The sequence below is a fragment of the Hemiscyllium ocellatum genome, chromosome 3 (genome assembly GCF_020745735.1).
Source record: "Hemiscyllium ocellatum isolate sHemOce1 chromosome 3, sHemOce1.pat.X.cur, whole genome shotgun sequence".
NCBI classification, from domain to species: Eukaryota; Metazoa; Chordata; class Chondrichthyes; order Orectolobiformes; family Hemiscylliidae; genus Hemiscyllium; species Hemiscyllium ocellatum.
Genome location: NC_083403.1, coordinates 85,177,366 through 85,193,489, shown reverse-complemented (window position 1 = coordinate 85,193,489; position 16,124 = coordinate 85,177,366). Strand labels below are relative to the sequence as shown.

Below are 16,124 nucleotides of genomic sequence, written 5' to 3'. Positions count from 1 at the left end.
TGACTCTACCCCATCCGTCCACCCCACAGTCAAGGCAGCCAGTTAAATCAAGTTGGATCTGTCAAGTGAGGACATTTCCTAGGTCATACTGCCCACCTTGGAGGATAACGAAAGTCCAACCCAAAAGGTGCAGACACATCAATATGAAAAGTTCAAGGCAAGTATCAACCTGTTCCTTTCCTCTGTTTATGTACCATACCAGGTTCAATAAAAGAACAGAACAATTAGTTCATCAAAATAGCTTAATTAAACAAAACAACAGATAACCTTTCAAATTTAATGTAAGTAGAAAGAGGAGAAAATTGTAAAAACACCAAACGGTAGAGCATCACCTGTTAAATACAATACCTGTAAATAGAGACGTTTTCTATAAGTTCATTGGTTATAGTATCTTGTAACATTATCCCCCGAGGTGAAACAATTAGGGTAACTTTGAGGAATTTCTTTCCACTTGCTTTTGCCTAAAATCAATCAAATTAAAAATTACAATTATTTTAATATTACAGTGTCAGGCTACACAAAGGACAAATAACCAGACAGTCCAGTTAACTGGAGACATGTATAATTATGAAGAAAGTTAATATTTTTACATTGAGTCATAGAGATGTACTGCATAAAAACAGACCCTTTGGTCCAAGCCGTCCATGCCGACCAGATATCCCAACCCAATTTAGAAACTATATTTTTGCACACGAGCATACAAAGAATGAGAAAAATTGTTGCTTTGCATTTCACTATGATCTACTGGATTAGAACGTAGTGCTATGAGACGGCTCAAAGCTTGGTCAAGGAAGCAGTTTTTAAGGAGCACCTGACAGCACTAATAAAGAGATAGAAAAGTAGAGAGATTCAGAAAAGGAATTCCAGTGTTTAGGACATGGACAACTGAAAAAGCAGCCACCAATGGAAAAATGAAATTGGTGATTTGTAAGAAACTACAAATCACAGGTGAGCAAATATCTTAAAGGTTGTTGGACTAGAGGATGTTAGGGTAATAGGACCTGTAAGGCCATGAAGGGAATCCCAAATCAAAAAAACGTCTGAATACTTTTAAGGGCCAACAACTGAAATGGGCAAAAAATGGTGCACTATAAATTCAAGCTTTTATCAATGAACAGAGCATAGCTGACAAATAAGCATTACACATTCAATAACAATTATCTACAATGGGAAACACCTCCCCATACATTTCCAAATGGAACAGAACACTGTATTTGAAATCATTCTTGGTTTATTGAGAAACTCACATGTATCCTTTCAAAACCATGGTACTAACTGGTTGCTAAATGGTACATTAACTGCTTTAAAATGTGTTTTCTTCTGAAAAGGCTGCTAAGGATGAATCCATCAACAGCAGATACAGTTGCTCTCTGGTATCTTGTCCAAGTAACTATTTTTTGAAGGATTAACACACTTAAACACAGAGCATCACATGACACCAATTTTGCCATTTCTTCTGTCACAGTTCCTTGAGACAAACCTCATCAGTGAAATGGCAAGTTAAAGCTCCCATGGAGAGAGCGGTCCTTGCTAACCAGGTTCACATCAAGCAAGGGTTCTGTCCAGTCAATCTCCACTGAGGCCTCCATACAAACCCCAACTGCACTTGTGAAGAGACTTAAAGAATGCTGTACATGACCAAGGAGTGTCTCCTCTACAGACCTAGTGACAGACTAACCACTTTTAATTCAGCAAATGAGGTTATTACCTGATAAGTAATGTCCACATGCATACACATACAGTTCATCACCTAAGTAGCACACAGTATTGAATAACCTGCTGGTCCTTATTGCACACTCGAAGTGTTACTGATGTATTCCAGTTGTGCCCACAATAAAGCAACATTTGATATTACTCCTTTCTTGTCAATACGGGACCATGTCAATGCTGCCAGGTGATTATACTTCAGTATATTTTTTCAGATTGGAGGAAGGTTTGTAATGGAGTTTCCCAGGTAACCAATAGAATCCACGCTTTTTCCTCGTGTATGTTAATGATCTGGGTCTTGGTGTTCAGGGATCAACTTCAATGTTTGCAGATGATATGAAACTTGAAAGCACTGTAATCTGTAAGGTGGACACTGGAGAACTCTAAAGCTCATGGACAAGCTGATGGAGTGGAAAGATAAAAGTTCAGTGTGGAGAAATGTGAGATGATGCATTTTGGTAGGTACTGCTGAGACAGAATATTAAACACAGTGTACAATACTTTAGAAGGTGAAGGAGCTGAGGGAGCCAGGTGTATATGTGCACAGGTCACTAAATGTGGAGACGGCAGACAATAAAGCATACTGAATCCTGTTATTTATGAATAGGTGCATTGAGTACAAGAGCAAGGACAGCATGCCGGATTTATACAAGATGCATTTTAGACCTCTGCTAGGTCACCATGTAAAGTTCATGGTGACAAACTATAGACTACAGCATGGACAGACTAGAAGAGATTTACTAAACATGATTCCAGGCAAGAGCAAATTCAGTTACATTGATATATTGGAGAGGCAAGGACTGTTGTTCTTTGAGAAAAGGTCGCGAAAAGGAGTTCTGTCAGATGTTTTGAAAATCATTAGTGGTCTGAATCGATTGAGTAAGGAGAAATTGGTCCCATTCTCAAAAGGTTTGAGAATGAGGGGTCAAATATTGAAACTGATGCACTAACATAGCAAAAATGAATCATGAGAAAAGAACATTTTTACTTCAATGGATCTGGAATGCACTGTCTGGTGGAAGCAGAGACAATCAAGGTATTCAAAGGCTGTTGGATGATAACGTGAACACAAATAATTTGCAAGGGTATGGGAAAGTGCAGATGAATGGCACTAAGTCATAATGCTCATTGGAGAGACCACACAGACACCGTGAACCAAATGGCCTCCCCTTCTGTAACATAACAATTCACATGTTTATATTCGAGATGAGGTGGGCACTCAGTCCAGCAACATTCCAAGCTTCAAGCCTTTTCTACAATGTGTGTTAAGTGTAGATATACCAGCTCTAGAATGAATTTAAATCAATCCCAATACATGCAATTGAATGATCTCTTCCTGTCTCTTTGCAATTCACGTGTGGGATATAAGCATCACTGGCTGGTCCAGCATTAATACCCATCCCTAATCCATAAAATCCACAGCATACAAACTTGAAATTTATTAACCTCTATAAGCAAGTAATTTAGATTTTGGGAGCATGAATTTGGAATATTGAAAGATGCAAACAGCAAACAGAATCTATTAGATGCTGGCAATCAGGCTGTATACGGTGCACATTGATAGCATATACATTAATTTTACTATTGGTTTGATCATATGATAATTCATGCTTTTTTAAAATCAAGTGTCAACTTCCTGCTTTTGCTATTTTAATCAAGTCATGAATTCATTTAGTTGGTTGTGCTGACAACTTGCAACACCCTCAGTTAAGAAGTTAAGTTCCAAACCAATATTTGCCGTATTTATCTTCAGAAGTAGTGTGAAAAGAAACCAAATCAATGCAAGCTGTAAAACTGTGCATATAAAATACATATAACACACTAAGAATACATAAATATAAAAAGGAGGAATAGGAATAGGTCATTTGGTCTCATTAGCATGCTCTATCATTCAAGAAGATCATGGCTGACTGGATTATATTCTGAACTCCACATTCCTGCCTACCCCCTAAAAACAAATCTGCAAGTCCTTTATTATGAAAATTTGCATTACAACAATATTCAATTATCCTGCCTCCATTCCGGCATGGGAAACAGAGTTCAATGCATGCGACCCAGAGGGAATAAAGTTTCATCTGTGTCTTAAATGGGAAGTTCCTTCTTTGTAAAAAAAGTGTTCCTCTCAGGATCTTGTGTGTGTCAATACAATTGCTTCTCATTCTTCAGAACACCAAGAGTTATAGCCTTTCCAATCTTTCGTCGTCAGATAGCCTCCTAGCCCTTAACTGCCACCCATCGTAGCTATCAGCCAATATTAAATATACATTAAAATGTATAGAACAATCATTTGTAAAAATAGAAGTGCATGTGTCACTATTAAATGTGGTTGATATGAACTCAAATTTGGTAACTTGCATTTTTTCTTGGTATTAATCAGGGCAAACATGACTCCTCATCATTCCTGAACATCTATAGCTTTCAGGCAAGATAATGGAGGAGATTAAAAAAAGGTGGGGGTAGAGCATTATTGGTTAAAGAATCAATCACAGCAGAGAGGAGGAATTATATGGAAAATGAAGCATCAAACAAGGCCATACACATTAAGCTTAGAACAAAAGGAGCAGCCACATTGTTAGATGTGTACAAATATTTCAGCAAATTTCTGAGTGCAGAAACAATATGGCTACAATAGTTGAGGATTTCAATTACCCAAATATCGACTGGAATACCACAAAGGGCACACAATTCTTGAAATGCATTCCACAGAACTTTTCTAGCCAGCGTGTAAGAAACCGAAAGTGATATAGTGCAATCTTCTATTCAGTCTGGGGAAATGAGGCAGGAATAACGAATGAACTTTCGATCGTGATTATAATACTGTTCTCAAAAGGGCAAAAACAGAACGTATGTAAAAGTTCCAAATTGGAAGAAAGACAACTTTACAAAGCTGAGATGAACCGGCAAAAGCGGACTGGGTGCAGCTACTTGAGGGGAAGTCAGGGATAAGTTAGTGGAATGCATTCAACAGTAATGATCAACAGACACTGTAGACATGCCCCAACAAAAATTAAGGATGATACTCCCAAATCTAGGGTCTCATGATTATCCAGAAGAATAAGTGCAAGATCAAGCAGAAAAATTGAGCTTATGACTACTTCAAAAAGTAGTAATACTTGAAGAAACTTAAGAGTAGTGTAGAAAGCAGATGGGTGAAGTGAAAAAATAAACTCGGAAAGCAAAATCCAGTTTTGGATCTTCTAATTTTGATTAGTTTAGCAAGTACTCTCCTCTTTTCTGTCCACAGCATTTCCATTTTTTTCAAAACCTCTTTTAGGATTATACTCATTACAGTGCTGTCCTTACACATGTCACACATTTACTTTAGCACAGCATTTGAATCATTACACTGTCAGTAGCTGAATGAATAGCAAATGACCCTTCTTCAAAAACAGTTCTTGCCAATATGTTAAACCATATTTGGAATGGGAAAAGTGCGAAACTTAACCACAGCCCAAGAGTCTTGTGTGTGACCTCACTACATTTCAGACTTGTCACAAGTCAAACCTTTTCATCGGACATCCCAGCAGTTGAGGGAGGTGATGTCACTGGGCTAACAATGTTGAAAAAGGGATTGGAATCACACAATGAGAGATGGTGCAATTTGAACTCAGTACAATCTGGATGTAAAAATCTAGCCTAACAATAATCATAATGACCACTGTCATAAAGACCCATCTGGTTCAGTAATGTCCTTTAGGAGGGGAAAATCTGCCTATTCTTACCTGTTCTGGCCTGCACGTGACTCCCCACCCACAGCAATTTCGTTGAGTCTTAACTGTTATGAATTTTGATTAAAACAAAACTGAACAGACCACCCAGCATCAACCCAGGCACAGAAAATGATAAACAGAGCCCTACTGGCCTGCAAAAACTTTAAATATTTCACTCATCAGAACTGGAACATATGACTTGGCCTTTGTTATTCCAAGACACCTCTTTCTATTGTTTGAGAAGGGGATGCTGATTCTTTCGGCCATCATTTCCAGGGAGAGATAACTAGAGCAGCTAACAGTGTTACTGTACCTTTGAGTGTGAAAGCTGGCAAGGATTTAACAAGCACAGAATTTGCTGAAAAATTTAAGAATGTAACATTTGGCTAGGAAACAAATAATTGAGCTGAGTAGTTACGGTACACAACAAATTCGAATTTAGCCAGTTTAAATTATGCTCCAAAATACCAAAATCAAATCGAATTGTAATTTTACTGTGTTAACGACATCAAACCAATGAGACAATCCAATGTTTTGGGGTTTAAACATTGGGCATTTTGAACAGTTAGCCAGAGCGACAAAGAGCACCAACGCAGAGACTGCCTGCAGAATTGCTCTCGGAAAGGAACCTGTTCACATGAAATCTGTGCAGAAGACTGAAGAAAAGACCCAGAAAAAAATATACCGAGCAAGACAGACAGTTGGCTGGTTTTGAAATTTGAACTTTTTTGTAGAACTTAATTGGGGATATTATTGGATCAGCATTGTGTTAGAGAGTGGGAGGTAGATAAATTGATCAGACAAAGGAAATTTACAGTGTTGATAGTTGTTTATTGTTCTTGGAGTTAAAGAATAAATTGTTTTTTTTCTTTTAAATAGTAGAATTTGGTAGTTCTTTGTCACCCGTACTTTTACAGATTATGAGGTAAGGTGAGCTTGTGTGTGTCTGGTTTACCCAGTATCGTAACAACTGTCCACCTTAATTCTCAGAGGGTAGATTCTGATTGGTCAGGGTATGATGTTGAGATACAGCAGACATTGGCTGCCTTCATTATACCTTTTCTTAAGAAAAATTGGTTGGCCTGTTAGTCCTTTGCACCGAAGTTTGATGTTGATTTTACAATTAATGAGAACGATTAGCATTGTTGATCAGATAGGTGTCAGGCATTACTTACTGGGGTCATCATTTAGTGGCTTCAGTATCCAGTGTGATCTCATGATGGCCAGAGTGAAATGCAGGCTAGTTAAAAAAGTCAAATTTTTTGGCATGTAAAGGAAGATCAGGTTGTTGCAACAGCAGTTCAGTGATCATTTAGGTGGAATAGTAAAACCTATCGATTTATAAAAGGTTCTTACCAGTTGGAGGGATTGAGTTACAGGGAGAGGCTGAAGAGGCTGGTGTTATTTTCACTCAAACATCAGAGGTTGAGGGATAACCTTATAGGAGGTTTATAAAATCATGAGGGCCTGGATAGCATAAATAGACAAGGTCTTTTCCCAAGGGTGGGGCAGTCAAAAACTAGAGGACATAGGTTTAAGATGAGAGGGAAAAGATTTAAAAGGAACCCAAGGGGCAACATTTTCACGCAGAGGCTGGTGTGACTATGGAATGAGCTCCCAGAGGAAGTGGTGAAGGCTGGTACAATTATAATATTTAAAAGGCATCTGATGGGCATATGAATAGGAAGGATTCAGAGGGATATGGGCCACATGTTGTTAAATGGGACTAGATTTATTTAGGATATCTCATCTGCTTGGATGAGTTGGTATATTTCCATTCTGTATATCTCAGTGACTTTATGATCATAAGGCAGTTCTCTAAATGGAAGAAAGGGTGAGACAGAGACAGAAAAAGACAATTGGTAGTGCTTTAACCTGAGGGTCACCATGCCTCAGGCAAGTGAAAGTTCAGTAAGGTCAATCCTTTATGAGAAGTTCAGCAGGTGAGAGATTTGAATCCATGCTATTGTCATCACTCTGGAAATCAGCTATCAAGCCAAGTAAACTACAGTTTTACTGACGAGCAAGAATCAACAATAACAATGTGTGTTTATTTTCCACCTTCAATGTACTAAAACGCCCCAAGGGGTTTGTTACAGGGACCAAAAATAGTGGCATCCATATTCCCAATATTAAGCTGCAAGACAGTTTCGACATCCAGTTCTAGAGGTCAGGCACATAGCATAATAAATCATAAGCAATGGAGGAGTCAACAGTGGTGATAATGCTGGGTATCAGTGTATATGTAGAACCTGATATGCACTCAGATGTTGCTGCTGAGACAAGCTCGCAGATGAGAAACAGAAGATCAAGCAGTTAGTTTGACAGAAAACTTGACATTAAAAGTAGCCTGGGTACATTTGCAATTTAAACCATTGCAAAACAACAGCTCTAATCTTGAGAATGTGCAAAATGTATAATATCAGAGTTTATTTCATATTTACTGCAGCTAAAAGCAATAACCTCCACAAAGCTGTGGTTGAATGACTGACTTGACAAACAAATAAACTTAGCCAGTGCAAAAAGCATCTGAGGGTTGGGTGGGGGGTGGAGCAGGGGAAGGAGTGGGAGGGATAATGTTACATGTTATTAAAAATAGCATTTTTGTGCCAATGTTTCCTGTGTTCTGAATGGTTTGTGCAATGTGTTGATTGCAGTCATTTCTCAATAAACATCCCACTGTGCTCAAGAGCAATTTATCCCAGACATTTGGTAGAGATCTGGCAGTTCTTCACTTTCTAGTTGTGAACAGGAGTAGATTAATGTATACAATCATGTAGTAAGGGCTTTCATGGACAAAAGAGAAAAACAGGCAGACAAAGTCTTTTAAAAAAGCAAGCTGAGGTCAGAGAAGGCAAGAATCCATTCATAAAGCATCTTGACAAGAGCTGTTAAAATTTACATTTTCATTGTTCTTCAATAAATTAAAATAAAATTTAACACATTGCATCATTTAGAACTCTACAATTCCACACTACTCCCGTTTGAAGTGGCTGCACATTTTGTGGCTCTTGGCGGTATTATGGCACTTCTGGGCGATGTTTCTTTCAAAATCATTACTCACAAAGAAGTGAATGATGAACTGGCCAGAGAACAGAAAGTGGTACTTTGCTCTCAAATATGCCTTTGACCAAATTATGGGCAAAAGGCCAATAGCAAAAGAAAAACAAGTCCCAATAAATTCTTTTACAATTCAAACATGACTGCAAGGCAGTGTTGTCTAGTAAATTCGAAGACAAATTCAGACGATCTTTACAAGTTTAAATGATACACTTTTCTGGTCCGTGAACAGAAATCCCTATACATCCTGTGTTGCTCTAAACTAAAAGTGGTGCTTTGTTCCATGTTGTGTTTAACTTTAACAATAAAGATAATTTTGTGCTAGAGAGGACAGATTGTTCCAAAGGCCTGGATTTTGAGGGAAAATAACACCAAACACAGAGGTATTGACTGATACTGAAGACCTTGATGTCACCACAAATTCTGGCAAACCTATCCCAAAAATAGGAAGCTGACACGTGCCTCAATGGGCTCTGGAGGATGGTGGGCAATTAGTCACTTTAGAAAGTGGCAGCTAGGAACCTGTAATGCTATAACTTGGGCTAATGGCTAAGAAGCTATGCTTAGAGTCAATACAAGCAGGCCAAAAACATAAATGTAAATTGTCATGTTGGATCTCCTTTTTGCATATCAAATTTGCTAAAATTTTTCACTGCAACTTGCAAAACCAAAATTACCAGCTAAAATCATAATATCCTACAGTGCCAAAAGAGACCATTCAGCCCACTGAGTCACTAAAGAACATCCTACCTGGACCCACCCCATAACCCTATATTGACCATAGTAAATACACCTAGCCTGGGACGCAATAGAACAACTGAGCATGGCCAATTCCCCTAACCTGTGCATTTTGGACTGTGGGAATAAACCAGAGCACCTAGCAGAAACCCACATAGACACAAGGAGAACATGCACACTCCACACACAATCATCCAAAGAAGGAATCAAACCTAAGTTCCTGGCGCAGTGAAGGAGCAGTGCTAACCACTATGCCAGGGTGCAACCCGTACATCTTAAGAGTCTATGTTTAAATGAGTTTACAAACTATCTTTACTTTCCAAAGCAGTGAAAGCAGTTGATATTTAAGTAGCTTAAAAATGTTCTTGTTAAAGCATTTCAAGTAAATCACGCACACTGGCATTGAATATCATATGACAACACAGCGGTCTCCATACAAATCAGCCTCAAAAAGATTTCTGTCCTGTTTGAAAGTCATTTACACTGGCCTCATTATAGCTTCCAGTGTATTCACTGCATCATTTAGTCAAATTTCAATTCTTTCTTCAAGCCATAATCTTCAGCAAAGTTACAAAAGGCTAAAGAATTATGAAATCAAATTGTATTCTTGGTTGAAGAGTTGTGTACCTTTAACAATTCAGAGAAGTACAGTGTAAAAGGATACTGCTCAACCCTCTTTTCCACATCAGCTATCTGCAAGTATGTTATGAATTGGTGCCACTGGCCATCTTAATTTTTTTGCTCCTCCCACTCACTCTAATCTATCTCCACCATCACTGGATGCTGCAAAGGCTATGGGCCAGACAATATTCCAAAGATGTGCGTGTTCCAGAACTTATTGCACTCATAATCAAGCTGTTCCCTATACAGCTACAACAATGGTATTGACCTGACAACGTGGAATATTGCCCAGCTATGTGCTCTACACAAAGCCAACCCAGCCAATCACTACCACAACAGTCTACTTTTGATCATCAGTAATGTGATACTTCATGGAGTTCAGAGTCTTCCAGGATCACAAACTCTTGACTGTATAACTCTGCGCTGCTACTTCTGCAGGAAGGGATGGTGGTATCTGGGACAAAGTTATTATATGTATGAAGGCTTTTGTTTGACTTGTCTATGAGTCAGTTCCCCAAAATTTTAGTACGAGATCCCATTCCTTTTTAGGGACTTTTTAGCATCGAATCAACTGAGAGCCTTGCTAGACCATTTCAGAAGGCATTTAAGAGTCAACCATATTGTCTGTTGGGGTAGAGGACTCAAAAGATTAATAATCCTCTGAATAAAAAAAAAAGTCCTCATCTCTCAAGTGGGAGGCCTCTTATCTTTAAACTGTGTCCCCGGTATCAGACTCCCCCTGAAAGGAAGCATCCTCTCAACATCTACAGTCAGAAACGGGTAAAGTAAAACACTCAAGACACCAAGGTAATAGCTCAGCAACACTTCTCCTGTACTATCTCCATATAAATTAACATAAAATTACTCAAAATCATGTTGACTCTGATTGAATATATTATGATTTTCTAATCATATTGCACTACTTCCGTAGTGATGGATTTCAGATATTTCACAATGACCAAAGTTAGACTAAATGGTCTAGAGTTTTTGGATTTTTGTCTCCCTCCTTTCTGGAACAGGGGTTCTGCCCTTGTGGTCTTCCAATTTGTTGAGCTTTTCCAAAATTTAAGAACTTTCCAAGGTTACAAACAATTAATCCGCTTCTTTTCACGACTCCTGGATGCGCACTATCATGTCCAGCAGGCTTGTCAATTTTTATTTGCAATAATTTTTTCAGCACAATCTCTGTCACTATCAAAAAAGTGCAAGTTATCCTTTCTTTTGAACTTTGATTCTGTACTATTATGATTTTGTTGTCTCTTCTACGATGAAGACCGGCTCAAACATCTGTTCAAAATCTATGCCATTTCCATGTTTCCCAATATTAATTCTCCAGTGCTATTCTCTAAGGGACTGATGTTTACTTGAGCTACTCTTCTTTTGATAATACCCTTGTAGAAGCTCTTCCGTCTTGCTTTCTAATTTGTGATTTATAATTAAGAAAATGATTAAACTCAGTTTTTGCTATCCTTTCTCTACACATTTTTAGTGTGAGGGGCAGTAAGCGGAGAAATGGTTTCCAAAATCAATAGAAAATTTAAGTGCAGCTCCTACCTAGGAGACGGGGAGGGAAAGCTACCAGTGTGAGGTGAGGACAGAATTCATTTTATGGAAACACTATTTGATCTTCTCTATTAGTTGGTGAAATATTTAAAACTAAGCTCTGACATGGATCTGTAGCATGTGTGAAAATCAAGTACATTTGGCCAAGTTGCTCACCAAGGACAGTTAGCGGCCATAGGAAGTTTGTTAAAGTATTGACAAATTTTTCTTAAAGGTTTTTAAAAAGTGCTCAACATATGTAGTAATATTTAAAAGACATACCTGCCCACTGAGATATAGACTGCCCCGAACAGGCATGTCTTATGCTTTTAGTGATGATGTAGCCTCACCATCATCCTACTACTCAGCTTCTGATGTTCAATCCTGGTGCAAGTAGTATGTGTCTTGCAGCAGTTGAAGAACCAGGTACGTTTGTAATTCTTTGTGTAGCCAATGGCAAATCCAATCCCACATTTATTATAATGGTGAAATTGGTTCAATGATGCAAGAATTAATATCACAGCAATGCCTCAAAATCTACATCTGTGCACAAAATATTGTGACCAAGCTATCACTACAGAATATGGACCAAAATTCATCAAATAAAACAGTTACCACAGTAATTATCCGTCGAATGGCTGCAGCTGCCATCCCTTCCCCTTTCGGCTGGTCCACTACGGTTACCCCAAGGTACTTAAGGTGAAAGACCATTCCTTCCTGTAAGGATTCTTTTGTATCAGTCCAGTTTTCTGGCAGCTCTGAAAATTAAGAGAAGGCAAGTTATTTTATGGAAGGAAGGCAAGCTCACATTAAGATTTAGTCTTTCGACACTACTCAAAGGTCTTGATTGATCTATAGTCATTCTTAAGTTTCTGCAAGGGTTCCCTTCCTGAGAATCCCCGCAAATGGTTAAATTCACACATGCAGAGCTCATTAAAAATAAGTTAAAATGGTTAAAAATATCACAAATACACAATTTTTGCCAGTGGATGTTGATTTTTGCTCTAGCTTCTTTTTTAGCATTGACAGGCGAATTAGTGTAGCATGATTTGTGATTTCGCAGTTAGAAGATTTACTGTATATCACACATTATAAATTACTTTGAAGAAAATAGGTAAATATCAGAGCTAATGTACATACAGTAAGATCCTCACAAATATTTATCCAGTTACTTTTTTTATTTTTAAATAAATCCTTGGCTTATTAAAACATTGGCAGAGCCTACTTCATTATCCATTCTTAGTTGTACTACGAAAGGTGCTGGTTCCTAGAATTCAATACTTGCTCTACCATTGAAGGTGCAAAATGTTCATGTTTTGCCCTTGTTTGTAAAAAAAAACTTAATACTAATAGACTGCAGTGGTTCAAGAAGACAGCTGACCATTACCTTTTCAGTGATTGACAATACATTCCAGCCAGCAACGTCCATATCCAATGAGTAAATAAACAAAGTATGGCCTAAGAGTAATGACTGCAATGAGATGAGCCGGGTCGACCTTACAGAATGGGTTCCCTGATTGGACCAGCTTAATAGCCCCAATCAGGGAGCTCTGACTGACATATAAACAGGAGTGTCTTCCTGGTGGTGGAAATTTGAATAAAGATTCGTACACCTTGTGTCTCTCATTGGGTCTCACACCTGCACACACATAACATGGGTGCTGGGGTAAAAAATAAGCACTACCGCTGGTAGGCGGTAATGTGGGGGTAAAAAGAAGGGAAATAAATAAATAAATAAATAAATAAATAAACAGGAGTGTCTCATTGTCAATGTCTTTTGTATGTGGAATTGGGATTTGAGGTTTGTCCGCATCTCCCCGTAAACTGGTTGAACAGTAGAATTTGGGGCCTAGCTTTGCTGCTCCCCTTACTTGTAAAATTGCTGTTGTATACAGCTGTAAATGTTAACATTTTTTTTGTAAACTGTGTTTTGTAATTTTTTTCATAAAATATTATAAACAGGAGTGTCAGAGGTTCTAGTCACTGAGGACTGGCTCTGAGGAAGTCAGACCAATGTCAAGTACTATGCATGTGTTTAAAAAAAAGGTGTTGTAGATGTTTGATTTGAAACACAATCCTTTTAGAATGTTCTGACTGTCTCAGTTGCTGTTGTAAAGGTGATCAAAATTGTCAAAATGTGACTGGCCTAAAGTCTCAGTGAGACTACTGCTTTTAATTAAAAAAAACTTGTCCAGCTTTGTGGTTATGGAGCATCAATCAGGCAGGGACAGGCTTCAAGGAAAGTATTACACAATTGTAACAATGCTGAGTTAACACAGTGTAAGCAATGTATATGTTCAAGTGCCTTTGCCACATTTATCAGTAGTATTTATTTTGTAAATAAAGATGCAGAGAATAGCAAAGTATCAAATGTTACAAGTTGACCATTCAATGAATGTAGCAAATGTTTAGTTCTAGTTAGATAGGGTTCAATCATATATTTTGCTATAAACTTCTATATACGTTTATGGGGAAGCAGTGGCATGATGGTAATATCACTGGTAACCCAGAATTTCAGGCTCATGGTCTAAGGACACAAGTTTGAATCCCACTACAGCAGAGAGTGAAATTTCAATGCAATTAAAAAATCTGCAATAAAAAGACAAAGTCTAATTGTTGTAAAGATCCAGATAATTCACTAATGCTCATGAAAGGAAGGAAATTATCCTTGCCTGATCTGGCCTACATTTGACTCCAAACCTATAGCAATGGAGTTAACTCAACTTCCCTCTGAGCAATAAAACGCCAGTTCACATCCTATAAATAGATTTTAAAAAATAATTTTTTAGTGAGAATGTTATTTCAGCTCTCACATCATTGATTTGTTTTTGTTATGGGGTATGGGGGTCATGGCTAGGTTAGCATTTATAGCCCATTGCTAATTGCCCAGAGCGCAGTTAAGACTCAACCACACATTGTGTGCGCGGAGTCACATGTAGGCTAGCAATTTCTTTGCCTGAATGACATTAGTGAACCAGATGAGTTTTTCCAACAATCGGCAATGCATTCATGGTCACCATCAGACTCTTAATTCTAAACTTTTATTGAATTCAAACTTCATTATCTGCCATGGTGGGATTCAAAGCTGGGTCCCCAGAACAATATCATAATCTCTGGATTAATGGTTGAACAGTAATCCCACTTGGCCACTGCCTCCCCAAGTGTGGCACATTGTAGCAGCGATGGGAACATGTAAAGCCCACAGACAGTTAATTAAACCATGCTGTTCAGACATGCTCTGACACCACCTCTGGGTGAGATGGAACTTAAAGCCAGTGACAGATACAGTAACCACTGCATCACAAGAGCCCATATATTTTATTTATATACACACACACTTGGTTAAGTGCTGACCCGATTATCCCTTCATTAACATATAATCATCCCGTTTCCTAGCTCTGTTTGGTCTCAGGGATCCCTGTCAGACCCTGCTAGACAATAATACCATAGGGAAATGGTGCAGGGAGAAAGGAAGCAGTCATATGCTATCTCTTTCCCTCCCACCAGAGATTCTCAGCAAACCAGTGTATTATAAGGCAACTTTTACAACTGCCACATCTGTCTAATTAATATTCCCAGAACGGTGTGTTAACAAAAGGTACTGGTAACACGCACTAACAGGCGATCCTAAATAGAATTGGGATGGAAACAAAAACAGAGACATAAAAAGAATAGACACATAAGGAGGAAAAAAAACCATATAGACTATTAAAGACGATAGGGTGAGAAATTTAAACTAGGGCAGTATTTGATGGCACAGAAAGCTGCAATGTATTAACATTTTGAAATGTAATTTTAAAATCTGAAAATCTCTTTAGAGATTCACATGGCCATTTGAAAAAAATCTTTGTGCTTAGAAGCCAAGGCTGGTGATTAGGATTGATATTGCCTTTGTGTAATTTCAAAGATGCAGGGATATTTTTCCCTAGGTTCTAGCGAGTGCATGCACACGTGCATGCGTATGTGTTAAAGCTATAAAAACAATGTTAAGCATTATACCAATGCACTTATTCAGACATGATGTCAAAGATAACATTCAATAAAGGAGATTCTAATGGGGATAAATTGTTATAAATGAGAAAACATAATACAGTTTTATTGTGGACTATTCATGGCAGCAAGTAGAAATAAAGCTTAAAGCTTTAAAATTAGTAACAGAGGCCATGTCCTCTGGTTTTACTGTGTACTTTGTCCCTTCATAAGAGTTTGTCAACAAAATATCAGGTACAAATCCTAAACCTTACACTGGGGAATCCACAATCATTACTCAACCGTGTTTGTTATGAACAGAATAATAGATAGGTATGATGTATAATTGGCCAATAGAATGCAAGCATATAGTGGGGTGAGCCAACAATGTTAATCTCCATTTTTCTCCCACGATAATGAAATGCTTCAATCACACCTACTTCGAGCTTATAAACAACTAATGAGCAAGCAGATGTTTACTTGTTATTTTGTTATTTTTCAGCATTCCAGTTTTCCAAATATTTCCATGATCTTTAAACTTGTTTTTAAAAAAAAAATTGGTTCTAACAATTTCCTTGAAGCATGAAAGAACATTGAATGAGTAAAAGCCACTTAGCAAATGTGACTGTCTTCTGAGAGACCATGCATAAATCACCGTGTAAAAATCTGTACACTACCTATTTAAATATTTTGAGAGAATTCTGTATAAGTTCGCCTCAGAAATCCCTCAAGATGGTAACATTCTGGAGTATCTATTTCTGTATTAACCAATGAGAT

The 16,124-nt window shown here is 38.0% G+C and overlaps 1 protein-coding gene across 2 annotated transcripts in view; it reads right to left on the bottom strand.

Annotated features, from left to right (window-relative positions):
- Positions 1–16,124, bottom strand: part of si:dkey-71h2.2 (low density lipoprotein receptor adapter protein 1-B) — a 99,641-nt gene that overhangs the window by 47,437 nt on the left and 36,080 nt on the right. For both annotated transcript variants that reach the window (XM_060821262.1, XM_060821263.1), the window contains exons 2-3: positions 11,994–12,136; positions 349–461 (exon numbers count right to left, since the gene is read on the bottom strand). In XM_060821262.1, coding sequence (XP_060677245.1) covers positions 349–461; positions 11,994–12,136 — 256 coding nt within the window. The remainder of the gene's footprint in view (positions 1–348; positions 462–11,993; positions 12,137–16,124) is intronic.